Here is a 24749-nt window from a genome sequence, read left to right as displayed (position 1 = left end):
TAAGATTGATTGACGGTGTATCTTCACCATCACTGTCATCTTCCTCTGCCTCTTCTGACTGGGCAGGTTCCAGTTCTTGGGGATCTGAAATGACAATGGGACACGGGTTAAGTTGTGTTGAGGGGAGAGGAGAAAGTAAGACGTGCGCGCTGACACCATCTGCAGCACCTGAGTCAGAAGAGATTGTGGGAAGAGGGAGAAGTGGGAAGTGAGGAGGATTCGGTATACAGTGAACCTCCTCATCAATATCTCTAGCACCGGCAGTAGCCATGGCCTCAGCGATAGCTCTTCCAATGATGGCGAACACTGTCTCCTCCATGGGAGCTCGGCACGCCTGTCCTCCTCCAGTTCTTTCTTGCTGCCTCCTGTTATGCGCCACCTTCTCCTGGAAGAAAGGGGGAAGCGTGTCAGTGCGTGTCCTGCAAGATGTTTGTGTGATGTGGCTGTCATGGTTGAATAGCTGCTAGTGTGTGTGAGCTGTGAGTTGAGAATGTACGGCTTGCAACACTAGTAATGTGTGAGGGTGAGAGGAAGCATCTGATTCGAAGAGTTGAGAACTGACTCAGTTTGATAGTAGGTGGGTGATGGGGTGGGGGCGGGGGGTGTGTAGTGCATGGAGCAGTGGATAGTGGTACAGTTGGTAGGATAAGCCAATTGACAGTTGATCTCACTCACGTAGACCACTTGTGTCAAATCATTGAACTTCTTCCTGCACTGCATCCATGTTCTTGACACTAGACTCCTGGCATTGACCTCATCTGCTACTGCCTCCTACTGCCTCTTGAGCATATGTCTAGAGGGATTCCTGCCCCCCTGCAGATACAGGATCCCCCTCCTTCTCTCCACCTCTTCCACCAAGGCTTCTAATGCATCATCTGAGAACCTTGGTGCACGCTCTCTCGCAGGCGCAGCCATTCTTCAGTATATTGCAGCACAGATTCACTTCACAATTGACTTCCATCACTTGCTGCAGCCACAGTGCACCTCCCCTTTAAAAGAGGCAGGCTAGAGTTAGCCATTCCCGATATTGGGGCCTCCTGCTGATGAGTGCAGCCAATCAACAACGCAGGTAGGTGGCTGCACGCAGCTATCATTCAAATCATCAGGCAGCACGAATATTACATGCTGCCTGCGTCACAACCAATGAGCAAGGGTTAATTGCGCACCCAGCGCTCGTTTTCAGGGGTTATCCAATATAACCCCCTGCATAAGTAAAAAAAAAGTTAAGTACTTACCATCACAATCCCGACCTCCGACCCCAGGCCCTGGCCCAAACCCCCGATCAATTCCCCACCGGTCCCCGATGTCGACCTCAACCCCCGATCAATCCCCCTCGGTCCCCGATGCCGACCTCAACCCCCGATCAATCCCCCCCCGGTCGCTGATGTCGACCTCGACCGCCTGATCACTCCTCCCCGGCCCCTGATGCCAACCTCGATCACTCGCCTAGCCCCCAATGCCAACCCTGACCCCCAATCAATCCCCCTAACCCCTGATGCTGACTCCAAGGCCTCAGTCCCCTGATCACTCCTCCGAGCCTCAATCCAAAGTTGAAGCCCCTGATCCCGACTCACCTCCTGATCCTGAGCTTAAGAACCTACCTGTAGAGCAACAGCTCAAATTTAGAACACCTACCTCCTCCCACAGTCCTCGGACCTCACCATTTGTGCGCAGGGGAATAATGCTGTGCTGGGGGGCGTCCAAAAGTGGGCGCTTCCAAATTAAACCCCCAGTCTGCTGCTTCTTAGGTGTCAGTTAAATAATTAATTAGCATAAAATTTACTTCCCAGTTATCTATTGCTGAATAAAGCTTACAATACTTTTGAAAATTTTTCACCACCTTTCTTTACTTCCTTGAAAATGTTGACCCTTTTTTGGGGTACAGTGCGTTATTATTCAGATGTGAACTTTTACAGTGCGTACTGTTAAACTATTCTGTACTGGGGGCATCACAGTTAAACCTGATTCTGTCTTCATCCAATGTTCACAAAAGCACATTTCCAATATGGAGCAGGAAGAATCCTGACTGACTTTCCCCTCCCTGACCCTGGGCTGCTGAGGCCATTGTAGTCTCTGCACCATCATTACCTAACTGAGCAAAGAGTGGGGATCAAACCTGGGACCTACCTAGGCTGTATTGTTCACCTGCACTTTAAGAAAGATGTGAAGGCTTTAGAGAGGGTGCAGAAGAGATTTACTAGAATGATTCCCGGAATTGAGGGGCTTTAGTTACATGGATAGACTGGAGAAGCTGGGCTTGTTCTCCTTGGAACAGAGAAGGATGAGAGGAGATTTGATAGAGGTATTCATAATCATGAAGGGTCTAGACAGAATAGAGAGAAACGGTTCCCATTGGTGAAAGGGTCAAGAACCAGAGGACATGGATTTAAGATGATTGGCAAAAGAACCAAAGATGACATGAAGAAAAACTTTTTTACACAGCGGGTGGTTAGGATTTGGAATGCACTGCCAGGGTGGATGGTGGAGGCAGATTCAATCATGGCTTTCAAAAGGGAATTGGATAAGTTCTTTAAAGGAAAAAAATTTGTAGGGCTACAGGGATAGGGCGGGGGAGTGGGACTAGCTGGATTGCTCTTGCATTGAGCTGGCATGGACTCGATGGGCTTAATGGCCTTTTTCCGTGCTGTAACCTTTCTATGATTCTATACTCAATGAGCCATCAAGAAAGACCCTTTAGAACATCTTTTAAAAATCCTAGGTGGCTTCCACTATTGCCATTTTGGTTTTTAACTGACTGAAAAGGACTGACTGTCCTATAAACACGCATATACTGAGCTGTGCTTTCTTCTTATTAGTATGAGTGGCAATATAACAGTGGCACATGGGTGCACTGCTGCTCAAATGATGCCAGTACCGTCACTGCATCACCGGTATCTTGGCAATGTTAGTCAACTTGACTTTATAAAAGCTGTCTAATTGCACGTGAACAATGCAGAGTATTTTGTAATTACCATAAGTGTAGGATATCTGCCAGAGGGAACATACCTGCATTCAAGAGCATTTGCATGTCAGCCTGAGCAAGTATTTTTATGAGTTATATATCCAATTATTCTTACATCATTTCCCTCCCGATTAAAATGTAACCTATTGGTGTAAGCTTTCTTTAGCTAGAAATGAATCATCAAGGCATGAAATAAACAATTAACTGCAGGAAGATTTCCAGTCCCAGCAAGAAATGATTTAGCACATTGGGATCAGCTGCGAAGATGATGTATCTTTCTTTTGCATTTTCTATTCTTTTTGTGAATATTGCTTTTTCTTTGCCTGTGTCTCCTCATAGAGAAGCAAATGAAATAACTCAAAGTGACTTGTACTATGCACAGGTTTGAAATATTTAACAATGATTTTCAAATGTGTTGAGAGGTTGTTAAGTTTGATATTGTAATGATTTTGCCTTTTATAACAATTACAGGGTAGGTTTATGAAATAGATTTGATCTGATCTTTTATTCTTTTAAACAGGAATATATTAAACAGTTCTATACCTTAGAAGATGGCTCTGAAGGTCTCATAGAAAGTAAGGACTCCCTATCGGGAAAGATTAAAGAGGTGCAAAAATTCTATGGACTTCAGGTAACAGGGAAATTGGACACTGAAACTATGGAAATAATGAAAGTGCCTCGATGTGGAGTTCCTGATCTTGCTCAATATAGACTATATCCAGGAAAACCTCGATGGAAGAAACCAATCGTCACATACAGGTAGAGAATTCAAGCAGTGTATTTGTTACTATTTTAGTTTAAAAACGTAAATACAATGACCTAAACCATTTTTTTCCTTCCTAAAGAGTAATGAACTATGTACCTCAACTAAGCTACTTTGAGATAGAAAATGCCATATGGAGGGCTGTGAATATTTGGCAAAAAGCAATCCAGCTGAATTTTGTCAGAGTCCATAATATTGAAGCTGATATCATGATTTCATTTGAAGGACGTGGTATGTTATTGTTTTTAAACTTGTTGCTCATTAGCAAAGGAATAATTTATCTAATGTTTATATTTTATTAATTTTCTTTACATTCACTTCACAGTAACATAGATTGTTTAGTAAAACATATATGATTTATGGGCTAAATCTAACTGAAATTTGGATTGTGATCATTTACTAGTAAGTGTTAATAATATTACAATTGACAGTGTATACCATTATTCAGTGTTTGTCACACTCACTTGAGTTGAATTTGAGTAAGTTGTGTCTTTCGAGAGAACTGGCAGTGTTTACGAGAACAACGATGCCACTGGAGAGGGTAACTATGGTGGCAGCAAAGGCTCACCTTATATGATTGGAGCAATTGCCTCAAGCATAGTGCAGTATTTTCAATGATCATTGAGATAATCTTGTTGAAAGAAAGGGTAAACTTGGAAAAAAAACCTGTCAGCTACTGCAGGGAGAATGGCAGTAATTGACTGACGATGGCAGTTTCTTAAAGAGGTATAGTCACTCCTGAAAAGTTGTACTGCACGATTTGGGCTACTGTTTGATGCATTCACAGCATTTCGTCCAATTGAAATGACAACATTCACTTTGACATCAATTATTGACTAGAATGTTATTATGTTGCTTGTGATATAACAAAAAAAAATTTGTAGCTTTTTTGATCTATTTCCCTTCCTCTAATGGTCCTTTATTTAGGATGTTCATAGCACCCTCATGGTAATGATGACAGCCTTTGAGGAGATGAGAGCGATTTTTGGCTCCTAGCATGTTAATAGTCGATAGACTTTGCAATGGTCCTGGTACTCTCAGAGGCTGAAAGTGATATTTTGAAAATCACAGGCATAAAATCACATCATACCATCGAGTCTACAGCACAGAAATAGGCCATTCGGCCCAAGTGGTCTATGCTGATGTTAAAGCTCCACACGAGCCTCCTCCCTTCCTACTTCATCTAACCCTATCAGCATACCCTTCTATTCCTTTCTCTCCCGTGTGCTTATCTAGCTTTCCCTTAAATGCATCTATGCTTTTGCCTCAACTACTCCTTTTGGTAGCGCGTTCCACATTCTTACCGCTCTATGGGTAAAGAAGTTTCTCCTGAATTCCCTTTTGGATTTATTAGTGGCTATCTTATATTGATGACCTCTAGTTTTGGACTCCCTCACAAGCGGAAACATTTTCTCTACATCTACCCTATCAAACCCTTTCATTCTCGTAAAGGCCTCTATCAGATTACTACTCAGCCATCTCTTTTCTAGAGAAAAGAGCCCCAGCCTGTTTAGTCTTTCCTGGTAAGTATATCCTCTCAGTTCTGGTATTATCTTTGTGAATGTTTTTTGCACCTTTTCTAATGCATCTATATCCTTTATAGAATATGGAGACCAGAACTGTGCACAGTACTCCAAGTGTGATCTAACCAAAGTTCTATACAACATAACTTCTCTGCTTTTCAATTCTATCCCTCTAGAAATGAAACCTAGTGCTTGATTTGCCTTTATTATGACCTCATTAACCTGCCTCGCTACTTTTAATGATTTGTGTATCTGTACCCCGAGATCCCTTTGCTCCTCTACCCCCTTTAGACTCTTATTATCCAAGTAATATGTGGCCACTTTATTCGTCCTACCAAAATGCACCATCTCACACTTATCTATATCGAAATTCATTTGCCAACTACACACACATTCTGCAAGCTTATTAATGTCTTTTTGCATTTTGACACATTCCTCCTTTGTATTAACTACACCCCCCAATTTGGTGTTGTCTGCAAATTTTGAAATTGTACTTCCGATTCCCGAGCCCAAATCATTAATGTAAATTGTGAACAACTGTGGTCCCAGTACCGATCCCTGTGGAACACCACATCCCACCTTTTGCCAGTCTGAGTAGCTACCCTTAGCCCCTGCTCTCTGTTTTCTGTTTTGTAGCCAGCTTGCTATCAATTCTGCTATCTGTCCCCTGACTCCACACGCTCAGACTTTAGTCATGAGTCTACAATGCAGTACCTTATCGAAGGCCTTTGAAAATCCAAATATGTTACAGCTACTAAATTACCCTTTAGACATTTGGACTAAATAACGGCTGGCTGTACACTAAAACACTTAAGAGTGCTTACTGGACCCTGCTTTGTTTGACTATCATGTTTGGATGCTTTACCACGAAATAATCACTGCAGCAGTTACAAAATAAGTTAATGATAGCATTCTTCCAAAAATCTCCCTTTTTGATACAAAACAATCGCTAGCGAATTATTTCTGTTTATTGCAATTGGACTAACTATGGCCAACTTTTAGAAAACGAGTTAAGCAACCAAAATTACATGGAATTTGAGGTTGATTTAATCAATTTTATTTTTATGAATACTCGAACAGTATTCTGACCCTTGTTTACTCTTTCTGTTACTTCTTCAAATAATTCAATAAGCTTGGTCAAACATGACATTCCCTTCTGAAATCCACGCTGACTATTCTTTATTATATTTTTGTTGTCTAGATGTTTTTCTATTACATCTTTGAGTAAAGATTCTATTATCTTGCCTACCACCGACGTTAAGCTAACTGGTCTATAGTTCCCTGGATTTGTTCTATCACTCTTTTTAAACATAGGAATAACATTAGCTGTCCACCAGTCCTCTGGCACTATTCCCTTTTCTAATGAATTTTTATATATGTGTAATTGTATCTGTGCTACCTCTTCCCTAACTTCTTTTAATATGCACGGATGCAATAAATCTGGATCAGGGGTTTTATCCTCTCTAAGTTTGATTAGTTTATCAATTATTTCCCTCCTTTCTACCTTAAATGTCTTTATATCTTTTTTGATCTCTTTTTCTAATGTCATGTTCACCTTGTTAGTCTCCCTGGTAAATACTGAGGCAAAGTAACTATTCAATATTTCTGCCATTTCACTGTCGTTACCTGTGAGTTTATCTTGTGCATCCCTTAGTGGCCCTATCCCTATCCTAATTTTTCTTTTGTTATTTATGTGTCTGTGGAATACTTTACTATATATTTTATATTCCTTGATAATTTAATTTCATAGTTCCTCTTTGTTTCCTAATTGACATCTTTCTGACATCTTTCCTAACTTTTTCGTATTCCCTTTTATCATCCTCTCCTTTATTGTCTATATGCACTTAGAGTATGCCTTTTTCTTTAGTTTCAATTTTACCCATATCTCTTTATTCATCCATGGTGTTTCATTATTGGCTCGATTGTTCTTGCTTTTTAGAGGAATATATTTCTCCTGAATCATGTCATAAATCAATTCTGAAATTGGGATTCCTATACAATATCATAATGTTTTGGTATTTTTTAATTTTAGTTTATAATTAACAATAATAAAAACCTCATCTTTGTTATTGTAACAGCTACTCATTCACTAGAAACCATGGGGAAATTTGAACTGGGATAAGAAAAATGATGCACGTCCTCACAGAGATATTAGCCGAGATGTTCTACTGGCAGCTACCCAAATTTTGGGGTGGTAATCAGGCAGGAGGCAGTGGGAAATGGGGTGGAGATCCATGATGTGGATCTTCACCCATTTTAGTGCCTGTCCCATTTTCTGCTACCATTTCTGGTGGCTGTGGAAGTGCCTGTCTCAAAAAGGCAGAAACTTAAATTTAAATAGGGTGTGCCGAGATGTTCTGCTGTAATTTCTCACCGTTCTGTCACGCAGGGCTACGACTGCTACCACTAAATTCCCATCCATCAGCTCAGCAGCGATGATGGAGTTGACTTCTAGTTTCAGAGGTCTAGAATTTATCAAGTATTCCAGGAATTCTCCGAGTATTCAACCTTAGTGTAAGATTTTTTAAAATTCATTCATGGGATGTGGGCGTCACCGGCAAGGCCAGCATTTATTGCCCATCTCCAATTGCCCTTGAGAAGGTGGTGGTGAGCCACCTGCTTGAACCGCTGCAGTCTGTGTGGTGAAGGTTCTCCCACAGCGCTGTTAGGTAGGGAGTTCCAGGATTTTGACCCAGCCACAATGAAGGAACGGTGAAATATTTCCAAGTCAGGATGGTGTGTGACTTGGAGGGGAACGTGCAGGTGGTGTTGTTCCCATGCGCCTGATGCCCTTGTCCTTCTAGGTGGTAGAGGTCGCGGGTTTGAGATCTGCTGTCGAAGAGGCCTTGTCGAATTTTTTATTCGTTCATGGGATGTGGGAGTCGCTGGTGATGCTGGCATTTATTGCCCATCCCTAGTTGCCCTTGAGAAGGTGGTGGTGAGCCACCTTCTTGAATCGCTGCATTCCATGTGGTGAAGGTTCTCCCACAGTGCTGTTAGGAAGGGAGTTCCAGGATTTTGACCCAGCGACGATGAAGGAACGGTGATATATTACCAAGTCGGGTTGGTGTGTGACTTGGAGGGGAACGTGCAGGTGGTGGTGTTCCCATGTGCCTGCTGCTCTTGTCCTTCTAGGTGATAGAGGTCGCAGGTTTGGGAGGTGCTGTCGAAGAAGCCTTGGCGAGTTGCTGCAGTGCATCTTTGGATGGTGCACACTGCAGCCACAGTGCGCCGGTGGTGAAGGGAGTGAACGTTTAGGGTGGTGGATGGGGTGCCAATCAAGCAGGCTGCTTTGTCCTGGATGGTGTCGAGCTTCTTGAGTGTTGTTGGAGCTGCACTCATCCAGGCAAGTGGAGAGTATTCCATCACACTCCTGATTTGTGCCTTGTAGATGGTGTAAAGTGTTTGGGGAGTCAGGAGGTGAGTCACTCGTCGCAGAATACCCAGCCGCTAACCTGCTCTTGAAGCCACAGTATTTATATGGCTGGTCCAGTTAGGTTTCTGGTCAATGGTGACCCCCAGGATGTTGATGGTGGGGGATTCAGCAATGGGAATGCCGTTGAATGTCAAGGGAAGGTGGTTAGACCCTCTCTTGTTGGAGATGGTCATTGCCTGGCACTTGTCTGGCGTGAATGTTACTTGCCACTTATCAGCCCAAGCCTGGATGTTGTCCAGGTCTTGCTGGATGCGGGCTCAGACTGCTTCATTATCTGAGGGGTTGCGAATGGAAATGAACACTGTGCAATCATCAGCTAGCATCCCTATTTCTGACCTTATGATGGAGGGAAGGTCATTGATGAAGTAGCTGAAGATGATTGGGCCTAGGACACTGCCCTGAGGAACTCCTGCAGCAATGCCCTGGGGCTGAGATGATTGGCTTCCAACAACCACTACCATCTTCCTTTGTGCTAGGTATGACTCCAGCCACTGGAGAGTTTTCCCCCTGATTCCCATTGACTTCAATTTTACTCGGGCTCCTTGGTGCCACACTTGGTCAAATGCTGCCTTGATGTCAAGGGCAGTCAGTCTCACCTCATATCTGGAATTCATCTCTTTTGGACCAAGGCTGTAATGAGCTCTGGTGCCGAGTGGTCCTGGCGGAACCCAAACTGAGCATCGGTGAGCAGGTTATTGGTGAGTAAGTGCCGCTTCATAGCACTGTTGACGACATCTTCCATCACTTTGCTGACGATTGAGAGTAGACTGATGGGGCGGTAATTGGCTGGATTGGATTTGTCCTGCTTTTTGTGGACAGGACGTACCTGGGCAATTTTCCACATTGTCGGGTAGATGCCAGTGTTGTAGCTGTACTGGAACAGCTTGGATAGAGGCGCAGCTAGTTCTGGAGCACAAGTTTTGAGCACCACAGCCGGGATGTTGTCGGGGCCCATAGCCTTTGCTGTATCCAGTGCACTCAGCCGTTTCTTGATATCACGTGGAGTGAATCGAATTGGCTGAAGACTGGCTTCTGTGATGGTGGGGATATCGGGAGGAGGCCGAGATGGATCATCTAATCGGCACTTCTGGCTGAAGATGGTTGCAAACGCTTCAGCCTTGTCTTTTGCACTCACGTGCTGGACTCCGCCATCATTGAGGATGGGGATGTTTGCAGAGCCTCCTCCTCCCTTTAGTTGTTTAATTGTCCACCACCATTCACGACTGGATGTGGCAGGACTGCAGAGCTTTGATCTGATCCGTTGGTTGTGGAACCGCTTAGCTCTGTCTATAACATGTTGCTTCCGCTGTTTAGCATGCATGTAGTCCTGAGTTGTCGCTTCACCAGGTTGGCACCTCATTTTTAGGTACGCCTGGTGCTGCTCCTGGCATGCTCTTCTACACTCCTCATTGAACCAGGGTTGATCTCCTGGCTTGTTGGTAATGGTAGAGTGAGGAATATGCCGGGCCTTGAGGTTACAGATTGTGCTGGAATACAATTCTGCTGCTGCTGATGGCCCACAGCGCCTCATGGATGCCCAGTTTTGAGCTGCTCGATCTGTTCTGAATCTATCCCATTTAGCATGGTGGTAGTGCCACACTACACGTTGGATGGTGTCCTCAGTGCAAAGACGGGACTTCGTCTCCACAAGGACTGTGCGGTGGTCACTCCTACCAATACAGTCATGGACAGATGCATTTGCGACAGGTAGATTGGTGATGACGAGGTCAAGTAAGTTTTTCCCTCGTGTTGGTTCGCTCACCACCTTTCGCAGGCCCAGTCTAGCAGCTATGTCCTTCAGGACTCGGCCAGCTCGGTCAATAGTGGTGCTACCGCACCACTCTTGGTGATGGACATTGAAGTCCCCCACCCAGAGTACATTCTGTGCACTTGCTACCCTCAGTGCTTCCTCCAAGTGGTGCTCAACATGGAGGAGCACTGATTCATCAGCTGAGGGAGGGCGGTAGCTGGTAATCAGCAGGAGATTTCCTTGACCATGTTTGTCCTGATGCCATGAGATTTCATGGGGTCCAGAGTCAATGTTGAGGACTCCCAGGGCCAGTCCCTCCTGACTGTATATCACTGTATTGCCACCTCTGGTCGGTCTGTCCTGCCGGTGGGACAGGACATACCCAGGGATGGTGATGGAATAGTCTGGGACATTGGCTGAAAGGTATGATTCTGTGAGTATGGCTATGTCAGGCTGTAGCTTGACTAGTCTGTGGGACAGCTCTCCCAATTTTGGCACAAGTCCCCAGATGTTAGTGAGGAGGACTTTTCAGGGTTGACTGGGCTTGGTTTGCCTTTGTCGTGTCCGGTGCCTCGTGGTCCGATGCCGGGTGGTCCGTCCGGTTTTATTCTTATTGTGACCGAATTGCTGCAGTGCATCTCATGGATGGTATACACTGCAGCCACGGTGTGCGGTGGTGAAGGGAGTGAATGTTTAGGGTGATGGATGGGGTGCCGATCAAGCAGGTTGCTTTATCCTGGATGGTGTTGAGCTTCTTGAGTGTTTTTAGAGCTGCACTCATCCAGGCAAGTGGAGTGTATTCCATCATACTCCTGACTTGTGTCTTGTAGATGGTTGAAAGGCTTTGGGGAGTCAGCAGGTGAGTCACTGACTTGCTCTTGTCGCCACAGTATTTATGTGGCTGGTCCAGTTAAGTTTCTGGTCAATGGCGACTGCCCAGGATGTTGATGGTGGGGAATTTGGCGATGGTAATGCCACTGAATGTCAAGGGGAGGTGGTTGGACTCTCTCTTGTTGGAGCAGGTCATTGCCTGGCACTGGTGTGGCACAAATGTTACTTGCCACTTATCAGCCCAAGCCTGGATATTGTCCAGGTCTTGCTGCATGCAGGCACGTACTGCTTCATTATCTGAGGGGATGCACTGTGAAATCATCAGCAAACATCCCCACTTCTGACCTTATGACATTTTTGTGATATAGCTTACTGACAGGTGATGCAGGCTACAGTAAAATGAGAACCAGAATCTCATCAATCTGCAGCTGCCACCTGCCTTGCTACTTCCCTTTCTCTGACATCCTCCTTTCCCAAGATTCTAAGAGGTTCCTCCTCATGGGGGTGAGAAGGTGGAGGTTTGTGTGGGCTGTTTTGTCAATGAAAAAAAGTGAGAATTACCATTGTTTAACATAAGATGCAGTAAAAGATGCGGGCCACTGTAGATTTGGTATATGCAGCCAGCAATTACATTTCATGTGAGACTTTTATTGGATGAATGTATGTCAGGTTGTGAGTGAAGAAACACTTCCAAGCGAGGGTTTGGGTGTGAAGGCCTCCTGGGCATTGATGTTAAACAATTCAAGCACTGTAACACAGTGAAGGGGTGGTCATTGAAATGACAGACATGCTTTCTACATTGCATTCTTGCAAGATATGGCTGGTTCCTCTCACCTTTCCAGTCCTGGTAAGTTCATTGAACTTTTTCTGCTACTGAATGACTGTACGTGAGGTGTTCAATTTGGCTGTAGCTTGACCACCTCCTTCAATTGCTGCTCTACTTAGGGGCCTGCATCACTCCATGCCAAACAAGACCTCCCTCCATTACCTTACTTCACTCAGTGGCAGTTTGATAGCTCGTCTGAGCACTCGGGGCTTCCTGCCCTGCTTCAAGCCTGCCAGCAACCTTGCTGCTGGGCTCACAAGCCATTTATTTAGATCCCATATCTTTAAGCTACTGCTGGCATTAAATCCCACAACGGCATTCTAGTTCCTACCCACCGCAAAGGGCCCACACTGAATCAGGAACATTCCTGATGCCTGGAGTTCATGCCAATTATGTTAATTAAGTTGACCCCAAAAACAACAGTGGAGACAGCTCACCTGATATTGGGCGGGTGCAAATTGTGGTATACTTCTGCTCGGGACTCCACCCGAATGGAAAATCTATGCTATTTTATCCCTTTGCAGTTGGCCATTACCCTGTTTCTAAAGAGGCAGACCAGCTGAAATCTGAAGCAGGGGAATTTCCAAGGAGTGTCTCCTGCTCGTTCATCATAACTTCGGCAGAAGATGTGCAGAAGCCACGGAGAAACAACGCAAATGCTATTTAAGCCGTTTCTCCAGGGTTTCTGTGGATCTTCTGCTGAAGTTATATTGGACGTGCCGTGAGTAGCCGTGGAAGTTTGACCCACAAAGTGCATAAATTGGGCCAGATTTAACTATTTGATTAAATATCTAATACGACTCACTAAGTTTTGCATTTGATTTGAACTAGCTTTTGGTTCAAGAATTCAGGATTTTTGTTTGTATTTCTGTACCAGTAAAAATACAGTAGTTCCAAAAATCTGTTGTTTTTAATGGCATTTTTAAAACATACTGTCATATGTAAAACTGCAGTTTCAAAATGCCTGCACTGTTACTGAAATTTAAAATGCTGTAAACAATTTCAGAAAAATATGCTATACATTGCACAGCAGAGATCAGTTTTTTTTTAATTATCTAATGGTACCAGCCTAAAGGACTCACAATTGGACACAATGCAGATGATGGTACAAAAATAACTCAAAAATGGCAATTCGAACTTTGATAATAGAAAAAATGACAGGAACAAGAGAATAGGAGAGAAATAAAGAGAAGGGAGAAATAGAGGACAGCAAAGTGAAAGAAACATTAAGTGATAGAAATTTTATCTACTGTAACAGTTTAGAGAGCTCTGAAATTCCATGGCTCAATCCGGCATACTCCTGAGTCCAATGAACTTCCTAGAAACAAGTCCAGGACCAGAAAATGCCAGGTTCCAACCTTGCGCTGAAGTACTTGGGATGATCTGTCGTTGCCTGCCACCAACATGGCCATTGTCATAACGGTGAGGCAGTCTCAGGGGTTGGGATTCGTTGCAGAAGGTGTTCTTGAGCCCTGGGCCCTATGCCCAGGAATATGATTGCCTGTCAAGAGGTGGAAGTGGGTCATAGCCTGGCATTCTGAAGGGGGTCGGGGTGGCAGGGGCCCCCCGTAGCCCAGCCATCTCCGGCAGATATTCACAATGGAGCAGGCCCTAGACGCGTCCCTAGTGACATGGGCAAACACTACTGGTAGATAAATGAGGGAATCTGCCCCTAATCCTGGGGCCAGGCAGAGATTCCTAATGGACGTATCTTGGCACTTATACTGAAATGTGCCAACTGTGGATTTTCGGGGCCATTACCTTTTACGCTGCCCATTAATGTTCGCTTAGTGAAGCAAACTCTACCTGCAGTCTATTTCCATTTAACACTCTTGTGTAGTCAGTTCAGAGCCAAAACCAAGTCTGAAAGCTTTGTGACAAACCCTTGAGCTATTTCCAAATGTTTTCGCATTGTGTTTACACTACTGTGGACATGGAAAAATTGATAGAAAATACAGGATAAAATTGATTATATATTTGAAGAAAGGTTGTGATGCTAGAGCTTCAAGATTTAGCATTGATATAGTTACGTGGATAGACTTGAGAAGCTGGCATTGTTCTCCTTGGAACAGAGAAGATTGAGAGGAGATTTGATAGAGATTCAAAATCATGAAGGGTCTGGACAGAGTAGATAGAGAGAAACTGTTCCCATTGGTGGAAGGGTCAAGAACCAGAGGACACAGATTTAAGGTGATTGGCAAAAGAAACCAAAGGTGACATAAGGAAAATCTTTTTCACACAGCAAGTGGTTAGGATCTGGAATGCACTGCGAGAGGGGGTGGTGGAGGCAGATTCAATCATGGTTATCAAAAAGGAACTGGATAAGTACTTGAAAGGAAAAAATTTGCAGTGCTATGGGAATAGGGCGGGGGAGTAGGACTAGCTGGATTGCTCTTGCATAGAGCTGGCACGGACTCGATGAGCCGAATGGCCTCCTTCCATGCTGTAACGTCTCTTTGATTCTAAGCATTTGCAGTGCATTCTCACTTCAGTTGTATATCAGGCACCCTTATCAATTTCACAACCATACTCAAAATGCTGGTCAGTCCACATTATCAACTCCATAATGAAAGGGAAATTACATGTGGGCAGTTTGAAAGCCACTTAGTCCATAATTGTGTATTATATACAAATGGGGCTGAAATTCCAGGAGTCACGCTCCACTGGTAGAAGTGCGGTAGAGTAGGACTCCCATTCACCCAAATGCTACAATGCAGACCCTGTCCCAAATCCCATGATGGGGTCATATGCAAACTCAGGCTGGGTCGCTGGCGCATGACTAGCACCCTTCCCAATGGAAACGTGGAAAATCATTCTGCTCCAAGGGTAGAAGAAAGGCTCAGGAAGGTCCAACAATCCAGGTTGATTTTTTTTTTAGCTCCCAACGGAGCCAGTGGCACTTCTGGTCAGGGTAATTGATTCCTTCCAGGATCATTCACTTTTTCATGCTGAGTAATTGGGTCCTTTCAAAATGCCTCTATGGTATTCATGCCAGCTCTCAGCTGACGAGAGTTTCGTTGATGCCTACCAAGGGCATACTGGACTGAATTCCAGTGGGTGCTTGGGAGCTTCCTAGAGATGTCCTCTTGACATCGGGAGATGAACTGAAGATATACCCATGCCCCTCCACCAGAATTTCTCCTAAGGGTGCAAATGGTGCAGAATCCCATCCGAACTGGGATCCGCCCCATTTCCCGGTTCTCCAACCAGAGATCTGCCCCATTTACGTATTAGCTCTCATCAGAATTTTGCGACTGTTAGAATTATTCAAAGCAACATTTTCAACTCACCATTCTAATTAAGTGCATAATACAGCAATGCAAAGATTGATTTTCCCCAACACAGCTGAAAGTTAACTTGTTCACATTAAGCTTATTCCTAAGCATTTTGTCTGTGCTAAGTTAGATCTGGTACCAAATACGATACAACAAGGCAGTGCAAAGTAGAATAAGATCCTTAGCGTTCAATGCAATATCAATACTTACCAACTACCAATGAGGTCTAATCTTTTTCTCAGCCTGCACAGGCTGCTTTTAATCATAGATGAAATAGTATAGTGATTAGATGCAATGCTTGGTCAATGAAGCTATCTAACTGCAGTTGACTTCATGACAATGCTGTGTTCTTATTTCAACTCTTCTTTATTAGTTCATGGTGACAATTTTCCATTTGATGGGCGTGGAGGGACTTTGGCTCATGCATTTTCACCTGGACCGGGTATTGGAGGGAATATTCACTTTGATCGGGAAGAAAATTGGACAGTGAGACGCAATGGTAAAGAGTACTGAATACTCACTAAATGCAGATGAAATCCAGGACTTATGGTGAGGGCTAAATATGTAGGAGTCTGTCCAGCTTGCAGAGGTATGGATTGGCCTAATTAGTTCTGCTAATTTATTTAGTTCTTCTGTAAAGTACGCATCTTCACAATGAAACTTTTATTGATCTCTGGCTCAGATGAGTGGATAGTTTCTTTCCTGGAAACACTAGCGAGTATTAGAATCTTCATTCCCGGCCTCCTTCAGTCTGTGATTCTCCAGAGGGTAACACTCTAAAATTCAGGGAAAATATTCTTTAATGTCCAATTTGAAACACTCTTAGTTAGATTTGGTCCAGTTAGGAGAAAATTCCTCTTAATTTGGAAATCAGTTTTACACATACTTTTTAGCCTACTTTCCGATGAGTGCTAATTGGGTAGAAATAAAGAAGGAAAAAGAAAATGCTAATGGGAATTCCAAGGTGTAGCTGTATTACAAAACAGTACATGACACACATTAAACAGGATTAAAATAAAGTTGCAGCATGTACAAAATACCACACAAGCTATAAGAAAATACCATACAAGCTTAGATTGTCAGAATTTAATTTTCATAATATGTGAGTTGCAAAGATATTTATTATATATTTTTAATTGGCAGATAGTGCCAAAATCAAAACATTAGTAATTTTACTTCAACAATAGGAATAGCATTATTTCTTAAAGAATTAAATTATCTACATTATTTAACTTTAAAAAGTTGATTGAAATATACATTGAAGTGGATGTATTTTAAGAATTTATTTTTTTCTTGATAAAGGTGTCTATAAAAATTAGCAAAAATAATTATTAACTCACTAGCCTAGAAATTACTGCTGGCATAATTGGACTAAATCTATTTCAAATAAATGCTTGTGTTAAAATAGCAGACAAACTTCATACAAACATGTTAAATGTTCAGCTGCTGATATTGGCAACAGCAATTTCTAGGCTATTACCTCTTATCTACAATTATATATTTGGAATTTGTTCATAACACAATTAACGATTGTCTTTGCAGGAGTCAACTTATTTCATGTTGCTGCCCACGAATTTGGTCATGCATTGGGGCTTGGTCATTCCAGTCATCGATCTGCTGTGATGTATCCCACATACCGTCAATCAAATGTATTCTCACTTTCATGGGATGATATTAGAGCAATACAAAATCTGTATGGTATGACCAAATATTTTCTAATATAACAAACAGAAAAGCTATGATACTTGTTAAATGAATGGCTTTTTCAAAACTATAGGGTAGACTTTCCGATTGTTAATGCTAAATTTTGTTTTAGGTATTAAGTGGGCATAACTAGTTGGGAAACTGGGTGGACAACTATTACACTAGATCCCTACCCTTTATTCATCCAATCTTGCAAACATAATTTTCACGGTTCCAGGAAGCATGCTGTATGCTTTGCACATGTTTCCTATTTGTGGACAGATGCATGTAAGGGAGGTGAAAACAACATCACAATGTCGTGCACTCTATTTTCTGCAATTTCTGCTTCGTTAGCACTGTTTCCATTACTCGCCCATATAAATTGAGCAAGTTTAGGTTCTGAATTGTATATGTAAGTAAGTTTAGTTTAAAGAAGCACAGTAAGAAGACTGTCAAATTGCTGGGTTATATTTCAACTATTTTTCTAATGTTTTTTTCTGGGTACATTTGTGGAAATTGTTCTGCTGCTGCCTCAGAAGCTCCTATAGTGGGCTTTCACATGGGAATCCCCATATGTCGAAGCTTATCAGAGAAGGAAAATGAGGCTCTAGGGAGGGTTGCTAAGCAGATCAGTCTATACCAGAAGGGTTTTGCCCCCCCCCCCACCACCAAAGTACCCCATAACAAAATCTACAGACAGAAGTGCACATTTGTTAGAGGAGTGGTGCTTGTGGAAATTGTGATTTACAAAGGATGCCATGATGGAGTTCTATCACATAGGAACAGGAATAGGCCATTCAGCCCCTCAAGCCTGTTCCGCCAGTGAGATCATGGCTGGTTTGTATCCTAACTCCATATCCCTTAATAGCCTTGGCTAGCAAAAATCTATCGATCTCAGATTTAAAGTTATTAATTGAGCTAGCATCCACTGTTTTTTGTGGGAGAGAGTTCCACGCTTCTACCACCCTTTGCGTGAAAAAGTGTTTCCTAACTTCTCTCCTGAATGGCCTGGCTCTGATTTTAAGGTTATGTCCCCTTGTCCTAGACTCCCCCACCATCAGAAAAAGTTTCTCTCTACCCTATCAATTCCTTTCAAAAATCCTAAAAGCCTCAATCAAATTACCCCTTAACCTTCTCAATTCCAGGGAATACAAGCCTAGTTTATGTAATCACGCTTCATAATTTAACCATCGGAGCTCTGGTAACAATCTGGTGAGTCTGAGCTGCACTCCTTTCAAGGCCAGTATATCCTATCCAGAACTGTACACAATACTTCAGATGTAATCTAAGCAAGGCTTTGTATAACAAAGCTTCATGCCCTTTATATTCCAGCCCTCTAGTTGTAAAGGCTAACATTCCATTGGCCTTTTTGATTATTTTTTGTACCTGACCACTATATTTTAGTGATCTGTGCACTTGGATCCCTAAATCTCTTTGGAACTCCATTTTTCCTAGCTTTTCAACATTTCATAAATACTCAGATTTATCCTTTTTTGGTCCAAAATGGATGACCTCACACTTACCTGCTTTGAAATCCATCTGCCACAGTTTAGCCCACTCACTTAATCTATCAATGTCTCTTTGTAATTTTATGCTCCTGTCTACACTACATACCGTGTCACCAGTCTTTGCCTCATCGGCAAACTTGGATATATGGCTCTCTATTGTGTATTCTAAGTCATTAATAAATATGGTGAATAGTTGAGGCCCTAACACAGACCCTTGTCGGGCACCACTAGTCACTTCCTTCCAATTCGAGTACATACCCATTATCCCTACTCTCTGTCTTCTACTGCCGAACCAATTTCCTAACCAGGTCAATAATTTGTCTTCAATTCCATGAGCTTTAATTTCAGCTAACAGTCTCTTACGTGGAACTTTATCGAATGCCTTCAGGAAGTCCATATAAACTACACCCATAGACATTCCCCTGTCTACTACTTTAGTTACTTCCTCAAAAAATTCAATTCGGTTCATTCAGCATGACCTACCCATTACAAATCCATGTTGGTTCTCTCCAATCAACTCAAATTTCTCTAAGTGCTCAGCCACTGTGTCATTAATTATAGATCCCAATAACTTCCCCACAATAGATGTCAGGCTAATGGGTCTATGATTTCCTGGTTTCTATTTCACCTTTCTTAAATAATGGAGTTACATTTGCAATTTTCCAATCTAAAGGGACAATTCCTGAATCGAGACACCTTTGGAAGATTATGTCTAAAGTATCTGCAATTTCCTCACCTACTTCCTTTAAAACCCTGGGGTGGAAACCATTAGGTCCTGGAGATGTCAGTTTTTAGTGATATTATTGTTTCTAATACTGTTTTCTTGCTTACATTAACTTTAGTGAGTTCCAGTCCTTGATTCATTATTAGTTTCCCTGGAATTTCTGGTATATTATCTTCTTCCTCTACTCTGAAGACTGACACAATGTTATTTACCAAGTCTGTTATTTTCATAATTTTATTTGCAATATTAACCACATCTGTTTTTAAAGGGCCCACGTTAACCTTGACTGCCCTTTCTCTTCTAATATAATTATAAAAATTGTGTTAATCTTGATATCCCTCGCAAGTTTCTTTTCGTATTCCCTTTTCTAGATCTTACTATCTTTTTTGTCTTCCTTTGCTGTTCTTTACATCTCTCTCAGTCCTCTGGATCTACACTATTCTTTGCACTTTTGATTGCTCTTTCCTTTAGTTTTGTGTAATCTCTCCCCTCTTTTGTTGGCCAGGGCTGTTTTATTTGGTGAGTAGAGCTCTTGCCCCTTAGGGGTATATACTGGTCCTGTATTAAGCTAAATTCTTTTTTGAACATCTCTCGCTGTTCATCTGTAGTTTTACCTGATAACAATTTTGACCAGTTTGCTATCGTCAATCTCTGTCTCATCCTGTTAAAGTTAGCCTTACAAAAACCTAGAATCTTAGTAACTATGTTAAGTTTCTCCTTTTCAAACATAACATTGAACTCGATCATATTATGATCACTGTTGGATAAATGTTCCTTTACTGTTAAATTATTAACTAAGTCTGGCTCATTACTCGTTATTAAATCTAGTATGGCCTGCCCTCTTGTTGGTTTTAGAACATATAGCTCTAGGAAACTATCTTGAATGTACTCAAGAAATTCACCACCTTTCTGACTTGAGCTACTCTGCTCTTCCCAATCTATATGAAAATTAAAATCTCCCATTAAAACAACTCTGCTTTTACTAAAAGTCTCTCTAATCTCAGAATTAATACACTCTGCCACTTCATTGCTGTTGACAGGAGGCCTGTAGGCAACTCCCATTACAGTTTTAAGTCCTCTCTTATTCCTCAATTCTAACCATAGAATCTGCGCTGATTGCTTTCCTTTACCTATATCCTCTCTTGCTAATGTTGTAATAGTATCTTAAATCAATAAGGCTATCCCCCTCCACTTCCAGTTTCCCTATCCTTATAAACTGGAATATTTAACGCCCAATCATGACCAGCTTGCAGCCATGTAATGGCCACCATATGTATAGGGTCAGTATATGAAACACTTATTTGGGCGAGAGACCCTAACCCGTCCGTCTGCCCTGATGCTGTCTTTCTCACACCATTGAACTGAACACGTTTCTTCTCATATCATAGTAGGTACAGCACAAGAAGAGGCCATTCGGCCCATCATGCCTGTGCCAGCTCTTTGAACGAGCTGTCCAATTAGTCCCATTCCCTTGTTCTTTCCCCATAGCCCTGCAAATTTTTTCCCTTCGTCTATTTATCTAATTCTCTTTTGAAAGTTACTATTGAATCTGCATCCACCACCCTTTCAGGCAGTGCATTCCAGATCATTACAACTCGCTGCGTAAAAAAATGTTTCCTCATGTCGCCTCTGGCTCTTTTGCAGATCACCTTAAATCTATGTCTGGCTACTGACCCTTCTGCCACTGGAAACAATTTCTCTTTATTTACTCTATCAAAACCGTTCATGATCTTGAACACTTCTATCAAATCTCCCCTTAACCTTCTCTGTTCTAAGGAGAACAACCCCAGCTTCTCCAATCTCTTCACATAATTGAAGGCCCTAATCCCTAGTACCATTCTAGTAAATCGCTTCTGCACCATCTCTAAGGTCTTGACATCCTTCCTAAAGTGTGGTGCTCAGAATTGAACACAATATTCCAGCTGAGGCATAACAAGTGTTTTATAAAGGTTTAGCATAACTTCCTTGTTTTTGTACTCTATGCCTCTATTAATAAAGCCCAAGATCCCATATGCTTTTTTAACAGCCTTCTCAACCTGTCTTCAAAGATTTGTGTATGTGCACCCCCAGGTCTCTCTGTTCCTGGACTCCCATTAAAACTGTACCATTTAGTTTATATTGCCTCTTCTCATTCTTTCTACCAAAATGCATCACTTCACACTTCTCTGCATTAAATTTCATCTGCCATGTGTCTGCCTATTTCACCAGTCTGCCTATGTCCTCCTGAAGTCTGTTAGTATCCTTTATATTGTTTACTACATTTCCAAGTTTTGTGTCATCTCAAACTTTGAAATTATACCTTTTATACCCAGGTCCAGGTCATTAATATATATCAAAAAGAGTAGTGGTCCTAATAATGACCCCTGGGGAACACCACTGCACACTTCCCCCCAGTCTGAAAAACAACCGTTCACCACTACTCTCCACTTTCTGTTCCCTAGCCAAATTTGTATCTTTGCTGCCACTGTCCCTTTAATCCCATGGGCTTTAATTTTGCTAACAGGTCCATTGTGTGGTACTTTATCAAGTGCCTTTTGAAAGTCCATATACACATCAACCGCACTACGCTCATCAACCCTTTTCATTACTTCATCAAAGAATTCAATCGAGTTAGTCAAACACGATTTTCCTTTAACAAATCCGTGCTTATGCGTCACTCCTGCTGTAAATATTTTAATTATTTTAGTATTCTCTTCATCTGGAGCATCTATATCACTTTTTGTGACCTGAACTCTGCTTTTATCCCTTTTTAAAAATCTTTAAACTATCATTTTTACTATTGTTTCTGATTGAGCCTCCCCCCCCCATTATTAGTTTAAAATCCTTTTTACCACCCTATTTATCCTTTCCGCCAGGACTTTGGTCCCAGCCCAGTTCAGATGCAGCCCGTCCCAACAGTGCAGCTCGCTCCTGTCCCAGTAATGGTGCCAGTGTCCCATGAAATGGAACCCCTCCTTCCCACACCACTCCTTTAGCCGCGTGTTCACCTTACTGATCTGTTTGTCCCTATGCCAATCAATATGTGGCTTGGATAATAATTCTGAGATTACCACCCTTGAGGACCTGCTTTTTAAACTTAGCTCCTAACTCCTAATATTCCCTCAGCAGGACCTACTCCCTTTTCTTCCTTACATCATTGGTCCCGAAATTAGCCATGACAACTGGATCTTCCCTCGCCCTTTCCAAATTCCTTTCCAACCGGATAGAGATATCATTTACCTTGGCACCAGATAATTGTAAACAATTTTACAACACCAAGTTATAGTCCAGCAATTTTATTTTAAATTCACAAGCTTTCGGAGGCTTCCTCCTTCCTCAGGTGAACGTTGTGGAAATGAAATCCTCGAAATGAAATCGCATTTATAAATCACAGAACAACGCTTGGTGATTACAAACAGTTTTTTCAACTGCCCGTTGCCAAGGCAATCAGTGTGCAGACAGACAGGTGTTACCTACAAGGTCTCCGAATATACAAATCACCAAAAAAACCCACAGAGATAGAGAGGTAGAAACATAGAAAAGACAGCAACTGACCCGTTATATTAAAAACAGATAACATTTGTTCGCTGGTGGGGTAACGTGTAGCGTGACATGAACCCAAGATCCCGGTTGAGGCCGTCCTCATGGGTGCGAAACTTGGCTATCAATTTCTGCTCGACGATTTTGCGTTGTCGTGTGTCTCGAAGGCCGCCTTGGAGTACGCTTACCCGAAGGTCGGTGGCTGAATGTCCTTGACTGCTGAAGTGTTCCCCGACTGGGAGGGAACCCTCCTGTTTGGCGATTGTTGCGCGGTGTCCGTTCATCCGTTGTCGCAGCGTCTGCATGGTCTCGCCAATGTACCATGCTCTGGGGCATCCTTTCCTGCAACGTATGAGGTAGACAACGTTGGCCGAGTCACAGGAGTATGAACCATGCACCTGGTGGGTGGTGTCCTCTCGTGTGATGGTGGTATCTGTGTCGATGATCTGGCATGTCTTGCAGAGGTTACCGTGGCAGGGTTGTGTGGTGTCGTGGACGCTGTTCTCCTGAAAGCTGGGTAATTTGCTGCGAACGATGGTCTGTTTGAGGTTGGGTGGCGGTTTAAAGGCGAGTAGTGGAGGTGTGGGGATGGCCATAGCGAGGTGTTCGTTGTCATTGATGACATGTTGAAGGCTGCGGAGAACATGGCGTAGTTTCTCCGCTCCGGGGAAGTACTGGACGACAAAGGGTACTCTGTTGGTTGCGTCCCGTGTTAGTCTCCTGAGGAGGTCTATGCGATTTTTCGCTGTGGCCAGTCGGAACTGTCGATCGATGAGTCGAGCGTCATATCCCGTTCTTACTAGGGCGTCTTTCAGCGTCTGTAGGTGTCCATCGCGTTCCTCCTCGTCTGAGCAGACCCTGTGTATTCGCAGGGCCTGTCCATAGGGGATGGCCTCTTTGACGTGGTTAGGGTGGAAGCTGGAAAAGTGGAGCATCGTGAGGTTGTCCGTGGACTTGCGGTAGAGTGAGGTGCTGAGGTGCCCGTCTTTGATGGAGATTCGTGTGTCCAAGAAAGAAACTGATTCTGAAGAGTAGTCCATGGTGAGCTTGATGGTGGGATGGAACTTGTTGATGTTATCGTGTAGTCTCTTTAGTGATTCCTCGCCGTGGGTCCATAGAAAGAAAATGTCGTCGATGTATCTGGTGTATAGTGTTGGTTGGAGGTCCTGTGCAGTGATGAAGTCCTGCTCGAACTTGTGCATGAAAATGTTGGTGTATTGGGGTGCGAATTTGGTCCCCATGGCTGTTCCGTGTGTTTGGGTAAAGAACTGGTTATCAAAGGTGAAGACATTGTGATCCAGGATGAAGCGGATGAGTTGTAGGATGGCGTCTGGAGATTGGCTGTTGTTGGTGTTGAGTATTGATGCTGTCGCAGCGATGCCGTCATCGTGGGGGATACTGGTGTAGAGTGCCGAGACGTCCATCGTGGTGAGAAGTGTTCCTGGTTCAACTGATCCGTGGGTACAGAGTTTTTGTAGGAAGTCTGTAGTGTGGCGACAGAAGCTGGGGATTCCCTGTACGATGGGTTTCAGGATGCCCTCGATGTATCCAGAGAGGTTCTCACACAGGGTTCCGTTGCCTGATACGATAGGACGTCCGCACCCACCAGCTCAACAAACTGATCAAGACCTTCGATCCAGACCTTCAAAGCATCCTACGCACTCTTATCCCACGTACTCCCCGCGTGGGAGACTTCTACTGCCTCCCAAAGATACACAAAGCGAACACACCCGGACGTCCTATCGTATCAGGCAACGGAACCCTGTGTGAGAACCTCTCTGGATACATCGAGGGCATCCTGAAACCCATCGTACAGGGAACCCCCAGCTTCTGTCGCGACACTACAGACTTCCTACAAAAACTCAGTACCCACGGATCAGTTGAACCAGGAACACTTCTCACCACGATGGACGTCTTGGCACTCTACACCAGTATCCCCCACGATGACG

At 43.2% G+C, this 24749-nt stretch overlaps 1 protein-coding gene and 1 long non-coding RNA gene across 2 annotated transcripts in view; one reads left to right on the top strand and one right to left on the bottom strand.

Moving 5' to 3' along the window:
* The first annotated feature begins 3227 nt into the window (after window positions 1-3227).
* Window positions 3228-24749, top strand: part of LOC137323037 (matrix metalloproteinase-20-like) — a 39383-nt gene continuing 17861 nt past the window's right edge. Inside the window, exons 1-5 of the mRNA XM_067986400.1 lie at window positions 3228-3344; window positions 3483-3721; window positions 3808-3956; window positions 15740-15865; window positions 16909-17064. Coding sequence (XP_067842501.1) covers window positions 3228-3344; window positions 3483-3721; window positions 3808-3956; window positions 15740-15865; window positions 16909-17064 — 787 coding nt within the window. The remainder of the gene's footprint in view (window positions 3345-3482; window positions 3722-3807; window positions 3957-15739; window positions 15866-16908; window positions 17065-24749) is intronic.
* Window positions 15712-24749, bottom strand: part of LOC137323038 (uncharacterized) — a 47407-nt gene continuing 38369 nt past the window's right edge. Inside the window, exon 4 of the long non-coding RNA XR_010963279.1 lies at window positions 15712-16142. This is a non-coding gene — a long non-coding RNA (uncharacterized lncRNA). The remainder of the gene's footprint in view (window positions 16143-24749) is intronic.

This window comes from Heptranchias perlo, chromosome 6 (assembly GCF_035084215.1).
Source record: "Heptranchias perlo isolate sHepPer1 chromosome 6, sHepPer1.hap1, whole genome shotgun sequence".
NCBI lineage: Eukaryota > Metazoa > Chordata > Chondrichthyes > Hexanchiformes > Hexanchidae > Heptranchias > Heptranchias perlo.
This window is presented reverse-complemented; position numbering and strand designations above follow the sequence as displayed.